The 19,923-nt window shown below is 34.9% G+C and overlaps 2 protein-coding genes across 3 annotated transcripts; both read left to right on the top strand.

Moving 5' to 3' along the window:
* Positions 1-6,114: 6,114 nt before the first annotated feature.
* On the top strand, positions 6,115-11,761 carry LOC104212368 (lysophospholipid acyltransferase 1-like). Its single transcript, XM_009761594.2, has 8 exons — positions 6,115-6,628; positions 7,528-7,583; positions 8,282-8,502; positions 8,613-9,018; positions 9,437-9,522; positions 11,044-11,107; positions 11,188-11,300; positions 11,390-11,761. The coding sequence occupies exons 1-8, from the start codon at positions 6,324-6,326 to the stop codon at positions 11,528-11,530; spliced, it is 1,392 nt and encodes a 463-aa protein (XP_009759896.1). The 5' UTR covers positions 6,115-6,323; the 3' UTR covers positions 11,531-11,761.
* Positions 11,762-16,380: 4,619 nt separating this feature from the next.
* On the top strand, positions 16,381-19,292 carry LOC104212367 (BAG family molecular chaperone regulator 3-like). 2 transcript variants are annotated; one of them, XM_009761593.2, is made up of 4 exons: positions 16,381-17,189; positions 17,669-17,925; positions 18,019-18,165; positions 18,805-19,292. In XM_009761593.2, the coding sequence occupies exons 1-4, from the start codon at positions 16,973-16,975 to the stop codon at positions 19,030-19,032; spliced, it is 849 nt and encodes a 282-aa protein (XP_009759895.1). In that variant the 5' UTR covers positions 16,381-16,972; the 3' UTR covers positions 19,033-19,292. The 2 variants fall into 2 exon arrangements, with proteins under 2 accessions (XP_009759895.1, XP_070009110.1); XM_070153009.1 differs by having other exon boundaries at positions 16,524-17,189; positions 17,394-17,925.
* The last annotated feature ends 631 nt before the right edge of the window (positions 19,293-19,923 follow it).

Below are 19,923 nucleotides of genomic sequence, written 5' to 3'. Positions count from 1 at the left end.
TTTTAAGATAAATGAATGTGATAAATGTGTGTACATTAAAAATGTTCCAAATCACATAGTCATTGTTTGCCTATATGTGGATGATATGCTGATAATGAGTAATAACATTGCCAACATAAATGCTACTAAGCGTATGCTAACTAGCAAGTTTGATATGAAGGACTTGGGAATTGCGGATTTAATTCTGGGGATTAAGATCCAAAAGACTCCTCAAGGTCTGGCATTGTCACAATCTCATTATATTAAGACAGTACTTGAAAAATTCAAGCACTTGGGCTTTAAAGTTGCAAAGACTCCAATTGACGTAAATCTTGCACTAGCAAAGAATAAAGGCCAAAGCATATCACAATTGGATTATGCTCGTGTGTTGGGATGCTTAATGTACATCATGAATTGTACACGACCAGATATAGCTTGTGCTATAAGTAAACTAAGTCGATACACGAGCAATCCAGGTCAATCTCATTGGATGGCAATGAAACGAGTTTTGGGATACTTAGAACATACCCAAAACTTTGATTTGCACTACAGTAAATATCCTGCGGTGATTGAAGGATATTGTGATGCAAATTGGATCACCGGTTCAACTGATTCGAAGTCCACAAGTGGATATGTATTCACTATTGGTGGAGGAGCGGTATCTTGGAAGTCGTCCAAACAAACATGTATTGCCCGCTCTACAATGGAGGCTGAGTTCATAGCCTTAGATAAAGCCGGTGAAGAAGCTGAATGGCTCCGGAATTTCTTGGAAGATATTCCATTTTGGCCCAAACCGTTGGCACCAATATGCATACACTTGTGATAGCCAAGCAACAATTGGAAGGCTGAGAGCGTTATGTATAACGGTAAATCTCGTCATATACGACGAAGACATAAAACCGTTAGGCAACTACTCTCTAGAGGAATTATCACGATTGACTATGTAAAGTCAAGTGATAATGTGTCGGATCCACTTACAATAGGCCTAACTAGAGATGTAGTTGAGAAATCATCGAGGGAATGAGACTATGGCCGAGAACAAGTCATTGTGGCGGTAACTCTACCTAGAAGACTGGAGATCCCAAGATCTAGGTTCAAGGAGATCAAACAAAGTTATTAATGACGGTTCAACATTGTCAACAAATTTTTTTAGTCCATTCTCGTGATGAGACAATGTTCAGTACCAAGGATAAAGCATTAAGGCTTTTTAATGATTTATAAATTTGATACAGGGTATATCAAATAGTGTATCTATGGGATGACTCGTTTAGGAATCACCTATGTAAGTGTGAAGTGTTAGCCGCTTTAAGGAGAATTTTGCAAGGCCAATTCTCTACGCACTTATGAAACCAGGCAGTGTTCATGGCTGAAACGAACACAACAATGAGAACCAAAGACGGTTAAGGGATTGATTGTGTGACTTATGGTTGTCTAGGTATACACTAAAGTTCGACGGTTCAAAGATATCAAATCTACCGATTGACCGAGTATATCCGACATAAGTTCACTACGGAAAGTTCAAAGGGAAACCTACTTATCCAGATGCAATTAATCCTTGCTTGCAAATCACACAAGTTTTTCATGCATACTTCCGTGATATAGCCATTCCCCATTCATGTGGGAGATTGTTGAGTTTCTTTTTAATATGGAAAGATATTAAAAAGAGGGTGAATTGGAAATGGAGGGAAATGAAAATTTTGAGTAAAATTTTAAGTTTCCCTCTCCTTTTAATGAGACATTGTCCCTCATTGGTAGAGAAAAAGGAGTTTGATGTGTTTATATACAAATGCACTTCATGTAGCTATTAAAGAGTTAGGAAGAAGGCAAGCCTCACACCGTCGTCGTCGCTCGCTCGGCTCGGCTCGGCTTCGGCTACGGCTTCGGGTCCGGCTTCGGATTTGGATTTAGATTTGGTCAAATGATTGATTAATTTTTTGGACCAAATTTATTTGTTAATAGTAAATATTAACGTAATATTATCCGTGTTTGTAACATATATGTTCCAATCCGTGTATTGTACCACCAGTTACAATAGCAGCCGCCTAGTGCTCCTCCCACCATGGCTAAGTGCTTGCTCTATAACAAGCTAGTGCATGCTCCACCATGGAAAGGGGGCAGGTCTCACAACTGACTGCTATAAATATGAGCAGCAGCAGTTGGAGAATCACACACCACAACAGAATTGAGAGCTATTGATCTTCTCTTCACCGAAAACTCAACGTTGGCTATAATTTGCATTCCTTCCTCTCAGAATTTCCATTCGACTTCCGAGTTTTCCCCTTGTTCTGCATTGTTTTAAAACTACAAACAAAGCATCCGTAAGTGTGATTTGCTGCCGAACTTTGTATTCGCTGAAACACTGGGGTTTGAAGTACCGCTACACCAGTGTGTAATTCGTTCTATCCTGGGAGGAAATAATCCATAACCTTGGGTACTAGGAGGGGATTAAATTCCTTAAGGAAACACTGTGAATTCAGTGGGCTCGAATTAATTTCTGTTTTACTTATATTTACGTTTATAAGCTAACGTTCTAATTTCCAGAATCATTATTTACAAATACAGGCATAATAACAACAGGACCTTGTTCCCATGGTATAGCTATAAATAGTGAGCTCTGTTATCATTGTAAGAGAAAGCTTTTTCTGGAAAACTTATGCCATAATCTATTCAAAGCTCTATGCAATTTTATCTTCTTACTTTTTGGTTTCATTTTTGTTGCGCCCGGAGGCCTCGCTTCCGGAGTTACTATTTCTGCTATTTCGTCTTCATATCAAGGCTAAGTATTACATATTTCTTCAATTCTTTTATTATTTTAGGATCGTTTCTCAACGGTAAAGTAAGACCAAGCTAATGAGATTATTATCCTAGGTCGGAACAAGTTGATAGGACCCCATTTTTTAATTCACTTGTGTAGCAATTACGTATAAATTCAACTGTAACGTTACGAGTAAACATAAGTATATAGAAGAAAAAATTACTTCGTAATATCGTAGCAAATTGATGTTTTATTGTGAATTTGAATGTACTCATAATATCGTAATATGACTAGCTAGACAGATTTGTTTTGTGGGCTCTCGAAGTTTATTAGAACTGTTTTACACGATACTACAGCAATTTGGTTTTTGAAAATATTAAGGAGATTGGTTCGTTAATAAATGAAGATAAAACAGACTATTTAATGCACTATCAAACACCAAACACCTAATCGATGATATCGAGGTACCCAAATGTCCCTATCACGTTATAAATAACAAAGATAAATACTTATTCCTATTGGTTGTTTATGTCAAAATTGTACTAATAATTAATCATGTTAAGCAATAGAGATGTATGCATAAATTTATTTCATGCATTTATTCGTTTTTAAATTTAGAAGATTTTTTCGTCACCCCTAATTTGATATAGTTCACACAATATTCGTTTTTTCTTCAAGGACCAAAAGCGCAATATATGAATACAAAGAACTAATTTTCTTCACCCCTAATTTCATATTATCATATTTTTAGGTAATAAAATGAATTCTTCATCAGAAAGAAACAATTAAAAAGATAAATAAGGAGAGAGTGATGGCTTTAGCCTTTATTCTAGGAGAAATTCAAAAATAGCCAGATTTATAACTGGTCGTTCAAAAATAGCTCAGTTTCAAAAGTAATCGAAATTTACTCACTTTTCATGTAAAGATAAATCTGAGCGAAAACACTATTCAAAACCCGAAAAATACACCAGTATATTATACTAGAGTTCCAGTATATTATACTGGAATTCCAGAATAAGTATGCTGGAACTCCAGCATAATATGATAGAGTTCTAGCATAAGTACACTAGAACTCCAGCATAATATACTGGAGTTCTAGCAAGTATAATTGTCCAGTATAATATACTAGAGTTTGGAGCACCGGTGCTCCAGTCTCCAGTATATTATACTGGAGTCAGCAAAGTATACCGGTCCAGCATAATATGCTAGAGTTCATACACAAGTGCACCGAACTACAGTATATTATGCTGGACCGGTCTCTGTTGCAGCAAAATAATGGCTATTTTTCATTGACTTCGTAAACGCTAGCTATTTTTGAATGACCAATCCAAAAACTGGCTATACCGTGTTATTTTTACCTTTATTCTACATTTATGGGCCTTAAGTTTTTTTTTTTTTTTTATATTTTTAATTGCTGCATAAAATATTAAGTTTAGCAGTTCAACAACTCAATCCAAACATCAACAGTCATGTTCACCAATAAAATCTGCTTGATTTTAAACTATACGAAATACTTATTTAGAGACTACTAATAAATTTTATAAGCTCGAAAAGAAACTGTAAATGGTAGTTACTAGTTGGTACCACTTACGACTGATCAAGTTTGGCTAATAGTTGGGAAGCTTATTAGGTTGGGTGATAGTCGTAATCAGAGCCAGATTTAGGACTAAATTTTATGGGGTCTAACATTTAAGATTATTAGAATTGTACTTATTATATTTTTAAACTTATGCGTTCAGATCTACCATTTGTTACAACTTTAATGAATGATTATACATAAATTTATGTTCAGGCTCGAAAGTTATAGTTCCAGATGAATCCAACATCAGTACTGTACAACTGACCCCGGACATAATATCGGAAAAAAAAATTAATCGATGTGAATTACAAAAAAAAAAAAAAACGAAAAAGAAGAGGAAGAAGAAGAGAGAAGTACTAACATCGGGAAAATAATTTGTTTGAATTGATTGCCAAAGAAATATTCTAAGTGACCGTTTGGTGCATTCTCACGGTAGATGAATTCGAGATTTAAAATTTATGATTACGAATTTAGAATTTTAAACACAACTCATCTAATTTATTGTGTTCAAAATTTATTATTTATATTTTTGTGTTTTTTTTTAAATCATAACTCGTAAACACAAAATTATTAAATTCCACTGAATCCATAACTTATTCACTTGATCTATCACTTGAGCAATATTTTAAATTCAATATTTTTAGAAGAAGAATTACAAGAAAATACACTTGACTTCACACTATAACAAAAAATGGTTCATATTTTTAAGTTTTACTCGACCTAGCCCATATTGTACATATTTTGAAAGCACTAGCAAATTCAAAATCTGTTTTCTTACAACCATTGCTTCTAAAAGCTATGAAGTTAAATCTATGTTCTCACAACCATTGTTTTCACTCTCTTTTCTTCTCACATCTTCTACATATGCTTCAAGAGGGCCGTCTGCCATTACTGCTTCTCCCCTGTGTCACCTGGTTGCAATTTAAGAAAATTGAAGATTCATCATTCCACTATTGAAAGCCATTCAAAGCTTTTGCTTTCAAAAATAAGTTTTTTTGAGTTTGTTAGTTGTTTGGATTGAGTGTTGTTCCAATTGATTGAAAATATCAAAAGGAGTTCAAAATTTAAATTTGAAATGATTTGGAGTAGATTTGAGTAAGATTCGAGTTAAATTTCAGAAAAAAACGCAAGGAAGAAGATGAAGCCAGTTTTTTTTTTTTAATAATTATGTATAATCTTGTATAATAGTGTATATGAGTGTATAAACACATCTTATACACTATTATACACTTTTATACACCTTTATACAAACATATGTAGACGAACTTCTTCCATGATTTTTAGTTACAATTTTTGTTCAAAATCAGTCCAAATTTTCACTAAATGACTTCAAATTTTATATACAATCTCCTTATACTATTTCTAACAATTCTAGATAATACCCACTCCAAATTTCTCACAAAATTAAATTCGGAATCTAAACCCACATATTAAAGCTTGTTAAAAATCTAATTTTCATCACTCAAATGGATTTGGTTTGTTGAACTAATATTTGAGTTACAGTTACTGCTTCGAAAATTAACTTAAAAGCTTGAACAATCTTTTTAAAAATTAAATAGTAATTTTGAGAACCTATTGGAGTTGGATGTTGAATCTTAGCCTATTATTTTTGGGTTAGTTGGTTGTAAATTGAAATATGAGTTATAAAATTGAAAAGTAGGGATATCAAAATTTTCCCTTTTTAGAAGAGTCTATATTATGAAAATAAATATTTTTGTGAATGAGTTAATATTGGGTAAAATAAAGTTCCTCTTAATGCGTGTGCATACATTTATATCAGGTAGTTGCAAACAAAAATGTCGTTCCACGTAATCTCACACTATACGATCTATTTCTCTTTCCTAACTAATTCTTTTTTATTTAATTGGTTCGTTGTCTCTTTTTAGTTTGTCCAATTTCTCTTTCATTTTCATGGTCACTGGTCCTGAAATCCAAGATTCAGAATAACTTGTCCAGGTGTACTGATTGAACAAACCTGATTCGGAGTCAACCCGACCCAATTGATCCAATATGGGGCTGCCGGAGATGGAATCAATGGCGTCAGCGATCGGAGTATCAGTGCCGGTGCTCCGTTTCTTGCTTTGCTTTGTCGCCACCATTCCGGTGAGCTTCCTCCACCGTTTTGTCCCTAGCGCCGTCTGTAGGCACCTTTACGCCGCCGTTACCGGCGCTGTTCTCTCGTACCTGTCATTTGGTTTCTCCTCAAATCTTCACTTCTTTGGGCCTATGCTTCTGGGTTATGTTTCTATGGTTGTCTCTCGCCGTTACTGCGGGATCATCACTTTCTTCGCTGCGTTTGGATATCTTATTGGATGGTACATTACATTCTCAATCATACAGCTCTTTCTTTTTTTCTCTGAAAACAGTTATGTAATGGTGTTTGATTGCTTATGAAGTTTAATATAAAAAAGAAAGAATTTGAAATTTGTAGTCTAAAACAAGTCATAAACATTTATGTAGTTATAAACGGCAAAATTAGAAGTTTAAAGTTAATTGTTTCTAAATATAGAATATGTTTTTTATGGACCAACTAAAGGAAAGAGTATCACATGAATCAACTTTTTTTGTGTGGCTACCAGCTCCTACTATGGTCCTGGCTGAATGGTTAAGGCGTGAGGAAGAAGTCGATCAGCTGAAATTCCCACTATATTAGGGCCGTTTGGTCACATAGTACTAGTTATGCATTTTCTTGGGATAAGTTAATTTACTCTACTAGTTATGCTAGAATTATGTTGTTTGGATTGTTAATACAAAGATCAAGGTATCAGTTATCCCAGGCCGTATTCATTAAAATCTGGAAAGTTGTGAAATTTGGGAGTTTGTGTGTCAAAATTTTGATTTTTAATCTGAGTTAAGGTGTCAGGTTCTGTACCCTGCTTTTCTTTTACCCTGGTTGTTTTAATACTCATCTAGGATGATATATTCTTGACTTTGGGATTTTTTTGCAAGTTCAAGTAAAGTGAGGGACGGCTCCCTTGTAAATTGATTCAAATCGTACAATTTACAAGAGATTTCCATATAAAATGCAGGTGTTCTGATATGCAGCGGTACTAGTAAAAAGTAGAAATTGGTCATAGTTGCTCCATTGGAAAACTGACCATCCAATTCCTCCCCCCACCCCCCCCCCAACCCCCCATTTTTGCATTTTAAATATACTCTTATGGAAGCTTCTCAATTTCGATTATATTTGAAAGTTATTTGGTACAACTTGCAGCCATGTATACTACATGAGCGGGGATGCATGGAAGGAAGGAGGGATTGATGCTACAGGTAAACACTGTCTCGATCTTCGTCCTTGCCTATTTTCTGTTAAATGCAATAATGTATAGGTATCATGCTCTTGACCCTCTTTCATTGATGTGCTCAATCCATATATTTAGATACAAACCAGCAAATGCTTTCTGAATCAACAGGAAATTTACCTCTTAAGACAACCAAAGTAAATTTATGGCTCAATCACTACACTCACCCTCCAGTTCTTAGAAATAAAGTCGACCTTCTATGAAACATCTGAATACTTCTCATATCAAATATTCAATTTGGACGATGTCAACATTTGTGATGTTTGATGGAAATTATCTCAGTTAATAAGAGGGGAAACTAATTGGAAACAGAATTACAAATCCTTAAAAACTACACAAATCACATAGAAGAATGCAGGTTCAGCCAAACATTGCGGTGAAACCCCTTATGTTATGAGGCCAGGACTTTGGTTGGTTTCATCATCAAAACAATTGGTGACTGTCATTTAGTGGCAAGACGATGGACACATATTAGGAGTGGCAATGAGCTGCTTTGTTGCAGATCAGATGAAAAAAATTAGATCATCCTAGGAGCAATTTGTGATATGATTTTTTTATACATTTGGTTTTACTGGTAGACTACTCAGAGTTACAAAGTTCACTTCTCGTGTTTCTAGATTTTTAGCTAATCCAAAATTTATGTTATTTTCTTGTCCAAATTTTCAGGAGCTTTAATGGTGATAACACTGAAAATAATTTCATGTGTGATTAATTACCAAGATGGATTGTTGAAGGAGGAAGATTTGCGTGAGGCTCAGAAGAAAAATTGTTTGCTCAAGTTGCCATCATTATTTGAGTACATTGGTTACTGTCTCTGTTGTGGAAGTCATTTTGCAGGTCCAGTGTATGAGATGAAAGATTACCTTGACTGGACAGAGAGAAAAGGAGTAAGTTAATATCATCATTGTATTGTTTCCTGCATGTTGAATTTCGTTGCAACTACTTCATCAAAAAAAGTCCCACTGCAGCTAATAAACTCAATCCTTACTCCTTTCAGATCTGGAAACCTTCAGAGAAAGGAAATCCCTCACCTTTGGGGTCAACTTTAAGAGCTCTTCTTCAAGCTGCTATTTGTATGGGGTTGTATCTCTACCTGGTGCCTCTTTTTCCACTTTCCAGGTTCACTGATCCATTATACCAAGAATGGGGTTTCTTCAAACGGTTGGGTTACCAATATATGGCTTGCTTTACCGCTCGGTGGAAATATTATTTTATCTGGTCAATCTCTGAAGCTGCTATCGTCGTATCCGGACTAGGTTTCAGTGGTTGGACAAACTCTTCTCCACCAAAACCACTTTGGGACCGTGCAAAAAATGTTGATGTATTGGGTGTTGAGTTAGCAAAGAGCTCGGTTCAGTTACCACTTGTATGGAACATTCAAGTCAGCACGTGGCTGCGACACTGTAAGTGAATCTCTCTTCTAGTCATTTGCAAGCCAATCACATGCTTCAGTTTTGTAAAGCTGTTAGACTAGTAGAACCATTTTGTCTACTGGTAAGAATGTAAATACTTGTGATGATGTTCTGTAGCTACATTCTATTAACCATCATAATAGATATTGATGCAGGCAAGTTATTCATTTCTATTGTGAGTAAACTTAGCTTTATTTTGAGACAAATTATTCACCGTGCATCATACATCTTCTAGATGACTCTTTTATCGTGGTAAACATAGAATTTTGATAGTTTATCCTGATATACTTTAAATTATTGGTAGTATAGTAGTTTTGAGGCAATAGTGCATGCAGCTAGTATGCGTTCACTTTTTAACGTCATGTGTATACAATCTGATCTCTATTCACTTTACATTTTTGCTCTGCAGATGTATACGAGAGGCTGATACAGAAAGGAAGGAAGCCTGGTTTCTTCCAGTTGCTAGCTACCCAGACTGTCAGTGCTGTATGGCATGTAAGTGGATACTTAAGCACCGGATAGGCATGCAAATTAACATATTGTATTGTGAAATATATATCATAATATACACGTAATCTTTTATTGATGTATTTTCTTTTAACTGTATTATACTTGCACAAATAGTTGATTATGTCTATTGAGGCGTGATAATCTGCTAGGAAAGTGTTCTACAGCTAGTTTTATTATTTAAGAATTACTTCTTGTTCTGATAGTCAACTGATATTTGCTTGACGTTTGCAATAGTAAAATTTGAGCTTAGCTATACTGTATGTTGTAATCATTTGGGTGGTTATTCCTGCCACCGAAAAAGTGGCTTATCAACTATGTAAGTGTATTATTTTGCTGCATTGTTCCTTTCTGGGTACTAAAGCTGAGGGTCTATCGAAAATATCCTCTCTACCTTCATAAGGTAGAGGTAAGGTTGCGTACACCCCACTTGTGGGATTCCGCTGGGTTTGTTGTTGTTCCTATCTGGTTACTATTGGTGGAAAGACATCTTGTGGACTTAGTTGTTCCCCTTATGTACCCATAAATTTCTGTACAGTCTTACCCTTACATACAGGATATCCATTCTTGCGCATGCCATAATATCCAGCTGGGATAACAGGAACAATTGGTTTCCTGTGAAACATTTTAGTGGGCTAGTGGATTATCCTTGTGTGTCTGTTGAGAATCTTTCTCTACATCTGTTTGATGGTTATAAGAAACCCGTACAGTTTATAAGTCATGGTATAGGTCCTACTTAAAACCCATCAGAGTTGAACCATAGTGTTCCTTTCACAACTTCTTGTCCAATTGGTTGAGCATTCTGATAGCCTTTATTGAATTTCTATAATTTCCTTTGTTTAAGTAATCTTGTGAACGTCCATCTACTTTATATGTTTTGTAGTCTTTTCACCTCCACTTTAGTATTCATCTGCCATTTTTTGGTGTCTCAAAATAGTTGTTGTCTTTCTTAAAAAAGGACATTTCTGATAATTCCCAGATGAGATACAAGCTCTGCGTTTTATCTTTTGCTGCCATTCATATATTTTACATAAAAACCTATTGATCTAGACTGGAGTATACACATCTTCCTAAGCAATTTGCACTTTTTAATTCTTGAACACCTTTGCATATTTGCCGGCTGCCGCTTCCCAATTTTAAGAGAAAGGAGCTCCCATACTTTTATGCTTGTCAAAACCTGTTTTTTAGTTATTAAACTTTAAGTAATCTCAAAAAGTAAGCTATGGAACCCTTTCTTTCTTCTCTTTTGTTGTTTGTAATTTTTTTAATTTACAACTTGCGCACCTCGACTAATCCACTGTGGCCTGCTACTTCAGAACCCTTTTTCTTATACACCATGCTAATTGATTGACATTTTGAATTCTCATGTTAATTCAAAGGTTAACTTGAAATTGGATAAAATACTTTATGCTCTTCTGAAGTGTTTTCTTTGTCATTGCACCCTCTGCTTGTCGTCCGTTATTGTGTGGCTGTCTACCTAATGGTATAATTTTCTGTGTTACATTACAGGGATTATATCCTGGGTACATCATTTTCTTTGTACAGTCCGCTTTGATGATTGCTGGATCAAGAGGTATTTAACTTGCACACACACCCGATCAGATGCATTTAACTTTGGTTTACTTTTCCTAATGTTGTTTTGTCTATGAGCAGTCATTTACAGATGGCAGCAAGCTGCTACTGGTACTCTGTTTGAGAAGATACTGGTATTAATGAACTTTGCATACACACTTCTGGTTCTAAACTATTCCGCTGTTGGGTTCATGGTTAGTCTCATATTTTTTGGAATGATGTTTACTCTAAAGCTAATTGTGTTCGACAGAGGCTGATCATAGTGTTCTTTCATGTGTTACAGGTATTAAGCCTGCATGAAACCCTTACAGCATATGGAAGTGTATACTATGTTGGAACAATTGTACCAGTTGTACTCATCCTGCTTAGTAAAGTAGTTAAGCCTCCAAAACCTGCGACATCTAAAGCTAGGAAAGTAGAGTGAGTCCGAGCCAGTTTCTTGAGATATTTGCTTAGATTTCATTTTGACTATGTACTCTGTTCTGATAGCTGGACAGCTCTTAATTTGAGCAGAACAGGAGAAGTAGCATTATTCCTCCAAATACCTGGCCACTAAAAGTTATGTATCCAACTGTATAATTATTGGGGAAATCTTGGCCACAAGAATCGATAAATGATTGTTTTTGCTACTATCTAATCAAGTTCTGTTCTTGCATTCAATGTTCATAACCACTTTCTTCTGTGTTGGTTGTGTGCCTTTCCCGGGAGAGTGTTCATATGAAACAACAAAGCTACTATTTATCCCAAAAGAAAAAGAAAAAGAAACAACATACTCTTTGCCCCTGTTCCCCTTTCTTGCAGCAGAAGGTGTGGGGTTGAAGCAGTGGGGAAATATACAGAAAAGTAATGCTATGATACCTCTTTTCTCCTGTGATGTTTCTTTCAAAGTGTGATATCTCTTATCTAGGTGACTGGAAAAACAAGCTTGGGAAAGCTTTTATGCTTATGTTTAGTGTAAATCTGTAGGATACCTAAAGCTGTTGATTTCAGGATTAGTTGGATGACATTCTACAACCGTTGATTTGAATTTTCATGCTGAAATGTTTTAACAATTGCTTCGATGTTATTCACATTTTTGGTAGAGATAATTGCTTGCTGTTTTCTTTTGGGACTTTAGATTCAAGCACTGCTTGCAGCCTGCAGGCTTTGTAGTATTGAATCTTCCACAATTGTCTAATAGTGTGTGGAAAGGAGAAGTAGAAATATTAGTTTAACAAAGGAGAGGAAAGCTGATGCAAATCCTATGCTCCAGTTAGCACTGAAATCTAGTGATTCAAAATGCAGCCTCCCTTTGGTTTCTACATTACTTATCTTGCAATCTGCTTAGTCATTTTACATTCTAGTATGGTTGAGCCGTTGAGGTGGAATGGCAATTAGTACCATTATAACATAGAAGTTAGTGAAGGGGAGCCTTGGCGTTACCGGTAAAGTTGTTGCCATGCGACCAGGAGGTCACGGGTTCGAGCCGTGGAAACGTCTTGCAGAAATGCAGGGTAAGACTGCTTACAATAGACCCTTGTAGTCCGGCCCTTTCCCGGACACAGCGCATAGCGGGAGCTTAGTGCACCGGGCTGCCCTATACCATAGAAGTTAGTACTCTAGTAAACTTATTCTTTTGTTGACTTCAGATCTCTTGTTGCTATTCAAAACTCTAGTAATTCATCAACTTTGACATATTTCATGAAGTACTTCATCTCTTTCAATACCATTGATGAGTGGAACATTGTAGGACCTTAAGCTCCAGTTAGTTGCTTGAGCTGTGTTTTTTTAATAATGTTTTTAGGCAGCTGGATTCTTGACTTTGTGGCCATTTCTTTTTTGATGAAATGCCAGAAAGGCATGTTATCCTGGACCACCCTTAAACAGCTTGTGAGTTGTGTGAGTGAAACTATAAAGATTAAATACTAAAGCTTCTGATAATGCATGCATTTTCTCCTCTATTTGTTACTCCATATGCTACTGTAGAGATATGAACTGGCTTTAGCCCCACTTTTCTTTGATAATGCTTTTTGAAAACATGGACTGCTTGTTCAAGGATAAGGCTGAAAAGGCCTAAACAGTGATTTTTCTCTTTTATGTATTCTACTCCTGGAATTATTTTGCCCTTGGATTAGGCATGTCACTCTTATGCCACCACTTTGTAGCCCCCACTTCATTATGTTTATGCCTATAGGCCCATCCAAACTGTAGATTTTGATCACACCCTCAAAGATAGCCATTCTTATACATTGTTCTATAGTAACATCAACTTTGTTTCTACTGTCGAGGGGCGTGTAATGGGATGGTTGAAGTCTCTTTACCATTGATCAAAGTTTACGGTCTGAGTCTTGAGAATGGAGAACTTTTAAGCTATGTTGCTCGGATTCTTGGAGAATCCGATATTGGTGTGGCTGTATTTTGGAGAGCCCGTGCAACATAACTTTTAAGTACGGATCCATTCACCCCTTTATTGGGTCTACCTGACACAAATCCTGTGTTAGTCGGGCTAGTAGAATTAGGATACCGAATGGTTAAACAAGGAAATAAAGTTGTCATACAATATACACTGTTTAATCTGCTAAGTTACTTTTCTCAATGCATTCGATGGAGCTGGAGGAATGACATGACTAGCATACAGGTAGATTGTTACACGCTAGTTCATGCTTTTACAGGAATACAATTATAGTTGACAAAAGACATGTCATAATATGGTTGTTTTTAACTTATTATTGAACCAATGAACCAAAAGCTGCTTGCCATCTGGGGAAGAAACAAGACATTTATGTAGGTTCCAGGGAGATAGGTACTTTACCAAGTAGTTCACTTGCTATGTTTTCTGTTGGATAGCCGTGGTGTCCGGGCTGGCTTGTCTTGCGCGTACCTCGACTAATTCCACGGGATACTTGTCACCTCCCACCAGCAACAGGTACCAAGTAACTCTATCTACCAAGATTTGGATAGATAGGAAGAAATCACCTAGTATTTTTTGTCTCTGCTGGGATTTGAACCCGAGACCTCATGATTCTCACTCACTTCATTGACTACTAGGCCAGACCCTTCGGTGCAATTCACTTGCTAATGTTTTGCTGGACAAACAAAATGATGTATGCCCTTCAGAACTGACTACTAACAAACTGGATGGGCAATATAGCTCATTGGATGCAGATTTTTCCAAGGACTATCTGACCCAAAGAAAGCTGGCCATTTTTGTTTTTGAAGGGGACATTCTGGCTAGCAGCACATTCTGCCAATGCAGCCAATTCATGGACCCCTTGTTCTTCTTTATCTTTTTTCCATTTGTTTTCTTCTGTATTTCGTTTTTTTCTTGTGCTTAATTTTGGGTCCTCAATTATTTTTATGCTAGTGATTCTCTTCTGAATAGCTCTACATGTGATGTTATGAACATATAAGCATGTAATTTAATAAATTAGAACATGAGTAGGGCCTCTTTCTTGTTGATAAGTTCGCCTCCACTCTACTAAAATGTTAGGATTTATACGACGTTTTTTTAGGAGAGCTGCCTATGTACTCTCTTTTGAGTAACCCTCCGTCCCTCCCCCCAACCCCCCCCCCCCCCAAAAAAAAAAAAAAGAAAAGAAGCAAAAAAAAGAATCAAGTCCCACATAGTTTCTTTTTATTTTTATTTTTTATAAATGAGCTCTCATATATACATATGTTTACATATATATATATATATATATATATATATATATATATATATATATATTATTTTCAAGAAATATTGTTCAGTTACGAGAGGCGGATTTAGGATTTTTAGAATAAGAATACACCACTAAAAAAAGAAAGAAAGAAAGTATTAAGAGCTTTTTTACATAGATATTATTGTCCTCATCTTAATTCAACTATGGAGATAACCCTTGCTACATTTTTATTAAAAAGTAATTTTTAAACTTCATCTAACAAGATCTTTTAGTCTAAATTTGTGGTTTACTAGAATCTTTTTTTTTTTTTGGCAAATAAAGAAAGATAATAATGTCATGAATAAAGTAAGAAAGGAATAAATGAATCTAAGATTAAGCAATGAACCAAAAAAGATGCCATTTTTGAAGTTCAAAGTCTTGATTGTTTTGTCCATAATAATATAGCATCACCAATTTTATAATTTTGATTTGCACTCTTTCTAATCCTCCTCCTTTGATTCATTACTTTTTATTTTCTAATTTGCTAGTTCTATAAAAGATTAATAATTCCTTTTCTCATGAAAGTGAAGATTCTCCTATTCATTTCCTTCACCTAGAGATCATTCTAACAACTTTCTTGCATGCTTGTAGGAGAAAAAGGGTTTGAAACTAAAATCTTTTTGACAATTTACTATTGCTTCAAGGGATTGCTTTCCTTACTATTGGTTTACTCTCTTCCTTTTCCCAATAGGTCCACCAAGTTGGTAAAAATTATACTTAATCTTGGAAAGAGAAAATAAATTTTTTTTGTCCTAGAAAATACACCATTATTAAAGATGATGGTTGTTTCAAAAAATCGCTCACGACCCCTATTTCTTGAAGATAGCCTAGTCTGATCTAGAACAACATATTCGTGAGCAAAAAGCGTATTTCAAAGCTGATTCAACTAGTCATTTTTAAAAATCGTTCGAGACTCCTATTTTCTCGAAGATAGCATGATCTGGGCTAGAAAAACAGATTCGTGAGCAAGAGCATATTTCATGGCTGATTCAACAACAATTATTTTGTTGGGAACTTTCATATGAGCTTGTTCTTTCTTTTAATCCACTGTAAAAGTTTATGAGTACTTTATATATTGATCTTAGTTGTTTTTTCCCCCTCAAGTCCCAAAAAACTTCAAATTGAAATAGTAGAGAAAAGTTTGGCTAAATTCATGTAGGTCATAGCAAAGTTTTGCTGAAATTATGTGATTTGTCAACAACATTTATTAACTCTTTATGGCCATGTAAAAGAATATTATTAAAAGGTGTATGTACAATTCCCCAATACAAAGGAAGATGAATAAGTAAGTTACTTGTGGGATCAATTTACAATTATTGCATACAAAATATAGCAAAAATTAGTATTAATTAGGGACATATGAATGGACAAGAAATTACATGGATAACAAAATTGTGTACAAGCAAAGAATCAGTCAGTGTCAAAAGCCAAAGCTATTCTTCTCAAGTCTCTTTCCAGGAAAAAGAAAACAAATAAAAAGATAACACTTGGCATTTTGACCCCCCTTATTTTAATTAATTAACATATTTTCAATATGGACTCTAGGATATCAATCTCATTATTTTATAAACCAAACCTCCACCTCTTTTCTTTTGCCCTTATAAAATAAATATACCCTTGAATCACTATAATTCTTTTAAAAAAGGGGTCTTTCAATTCTTATTTTTTTTAAAAGAAACTAAAATTATATTCTTATATTCTAACATCCATATATTCCCTTCTACTCACTTCTCACCCATCCCAATAGCCATTCATTCTTTTTCTTTCTTACTATTCTTATCACTCCACATTTAAGTTTCTATAAAATCATTATCACATTATTTCTCAAACTTCTCTAGAAAAGTCCCTCAATTTCCTTTTTTTTTTTCTTTCTTTAGACTCAAGAACAAATATAAAAAGCCTAAAGTTTTAGCATAAAAACCAGTTTAGTGTTTCTTGATTAGTTACAAGGATTTTCTGTCATAGGAACATAACATTGTTGTTGTTGTGCTTCTGACATTGTGGGTCAGAATCTTTCTGGTTCTTTCTTTCCTTCATTCATGGGGTTGTTCTTAGCTTAGCAGACAAGCACTTTAATTTATTTTTATTTTTTTAAAAAAAAAAACATTTTTCATCAACTTTTGACATTTCTTGAGGAAAGTTGTCATAATAAATTCCATTCATTATCACAACAAAAATTTCTCAGTATGAGCAAAGACTTGTTAAGAATGAAGACTAAGCCAAATAAGCCAAATGGGAATGGACTTTCATCTTCAGGATGGGAGATGAGGCCAGGAGGAATGTTAGTACAACAAAGAAGTTCTGATTCATATCAAAGTTCAGTTACAGTTCCAACCATTAAAATCAAAGTCAAATATGGTTCATCTTATCATGAAGTCAAAATCAGTTCACAAGCAACTTTTGGTAATTTGCATTCCTTCTTACTTTTTTTCTTCGGTATCTCTCAGAAACAACCTCTTTACTTCTCAAGGTAGCGGTATAGTCTGCGTACATATTACCTTCCCCAGACTTCACTTGTGGAATTATACTGGGCTTGTTGTTGTTGTTGTCGTCGTCTTACTTTGTTAAAAAAAGTAGCCCGGTGCACTAAGCTCACGTTATGCGCAGGGTCCAGGAAAGGGCTGGATCACAAGGGTTTATTGCACGCAGCCTCACCCTGCATTTCGGCTGTTTCCATGACTCGAACTCGTGACCTCCTGGTCACATGACATCAACTTTACCAGTTATTTTGTTGTTATGCATTTTTCCATTCATCTCTCAAAAGGGTTGTCATAAAATGAGGAATCTTGAAATGGAACTGCATGTTCATACTTTTATTTTGCAATTTTTCTTTTCATCTCTCAAAAGGGTTGTCATAAAATGAGGAATCTTGAATTTTACAGGGGAATTGAAGAAAATGCTAGCAGGTCAAACTGGATTACATACTGAAGATCAGAAAATATTTTACAAGGAAAAAGAAAGAGATTCAAGAAATTTTCTTGATGTTGCTGGTTTAAAAGATGGATCAAAACTTGTACTAATTGAGGATGAGATAAGCAGAGAAAAGAGGTTTATTGAATCAAGAAGAAATGCAAAAATGGAGAATGCATCAAAGGAAATCACATCAATTAGACTTGATATTGATAAACTTGCTAAACAGGTAACAAGAATTCTATTTTCTAAATTACATATTTTTTTCTCTTGATTTTTCATTTCAAGGGATTTGATCATTGGTTTTTTTATGTTTATGTAGGTTGCTAATGTTGAAATGGACATTTATGGTGGCAAGAAAGTAACAGAGACTTTGCTATTGAGTTTGATTGAATTGTTAATGACACAATTGATAAAATTGGATGGAATTACTGCTGATGGTGATCTCAAATTGCAGAGAAGAATGCAGGTATACATATTTTCAATGAGTAGCGAAGCCAAGAAATTCAATTAGGGTCAAAGTCTATTTTTTTTAATCAATAACAAGTAGTAATATTTTATACGATGTACATTATAATTTTTCGGCGAGTGGTGTTCGGTTGACCACTTTTGACCAGAGCCGGATTTAGGGGGCGGAAGGGTGTTCACTCCAACCCCCTTCGCCGAAAAATAATACGTACATATAAAATAAAATTAGTTTTTACCTCTATATATTATGTTTTGAATAACTTTGACACAACCCAAAAGCATAGGTTAGTGGGCAAGGGATTCAAAACTTTGTAAGGTCATTGATTATATTTCCGCCATTTTAATTTATTTTTTAAACCTCTTAGCGGTAATCCTACCTCCCCGGGTGCCCTTTACCAGACGTAGCTTCGCCCCAATATTCAAACTCAATCATAATGCATCTTTCTTTTGCTTTAGAAGTGATTAACATCATCTTTGTTGCAATAAAAAAACTTGTCTTATTTTTTGGGTCACTGGTTCAACTTTTTGTAAACACTAACCTGTAGTTGCTTTTTAGGTGATATGATAGTATTTATAATTTTTTTTACACTTGTTAAATTCTTTTGCTAAAATACTGATTTTTTTTTGTTGATAATTGTAGGTGAAAAGGGTGCAAAAATACATAGAGACACTAGACATGTTGAAAATAAGAAATTCAGCCCTTGGAAATCACAATGCCAAAGTGCAAATGCACCACAAAAATGGAATATTCACAGGAAAAATGCCAAAATCCATGTACTATAATCAAGAGCAGAGGAAGAGGGTTAGTTTTGCTGATCAAAGAAATCCAGGGCCAGTTGTGGTTACAACAAAATGGGAAACTTTCTAAGAATTGATAATAAAAAAGCCTAAGGAATATTAGTGTGTGCTTTGAAAAAAATTAGGGGGTAAAAAAAAATAAATTTTGGTTTTATGGATTCAGTGTCTTCATTCTTTCTCTATTTAGATTTTGACCCCAGTTGTTCTTGGGGTTAAAAGATAATGTGGTGATTTCTTATGTGGCCTTTGAATCCTAAGTTGTATAAATGTGTGTGTATATATATATGCCAGCATCTGGTGGATATAGATAAGTTTATGGTTTTACTTGAATTTTTTATTTCATAAAATGATTACAAATTTAGCACTTATAAAATTAGTTATTATTACTCTTTTAGAAGTACGATGATCAAACTAATTAATTTTCGTTGTTAATTTGGACCTAAAATTTTCAAAGGCTACATAGTAGTTAAACCGAAAAAAATCTGTCTAACTCAGGGGAGGAGCCAGTGTACTGTGTGCGTGTTCGGCAAAACCTAGTAGTTTTGGCTCAAACTATATATTTTGTTAAAAAAAATTCACTTAACTAATCAAGAATTCATAAACTTAAAATTCTATCTCCGCCTCTGATCTAACTAGTGCAATTGTTGTTTTCTTTTACCTCCTCTTCACACAACTATTTTCTGTTTCTTTCAATTCTTTCCTTTTCATTTTGCCATCCAAATTCAATGTGATTTGGGACCATTTCGCCAACAAGAAATTTGCTTTTTGGTGTATGTGGAAAACTTTTTTGATTAGCTGCCATTTAATGAAGATATGATTATAAGTTAGTTGGATCATAAAGATCTAATGTTTGTTGTGAGGTTGCAAAAGGTAATTAATTAAAATTAATGTTAAGCCGAAAGAATAACCTTTTGGTAATATTTAATTATTATCGCTAACTAATCACTCCAAAATGATAAAA

The sequence above is a fragment of the Nicotiana sylvestris genome, chromosome 8, assembly GCF_000393655.2.
Source record: "Nicotiana sylvestris chromosome 8, ASM39365v2, whole genome shotgun sequence".
Taxonomy (NCBI): Eukaryota; Viridiplantae; Streptophyta; class Magnoliopsida; order Solanales; family Solanaceae; genus Nicotiana; species Nicotiana sylvestris.
Note: the sequence above shows the minus strand (reverse complement) of the source record. Positions and strands in the feature narration are given on the sequence as shown.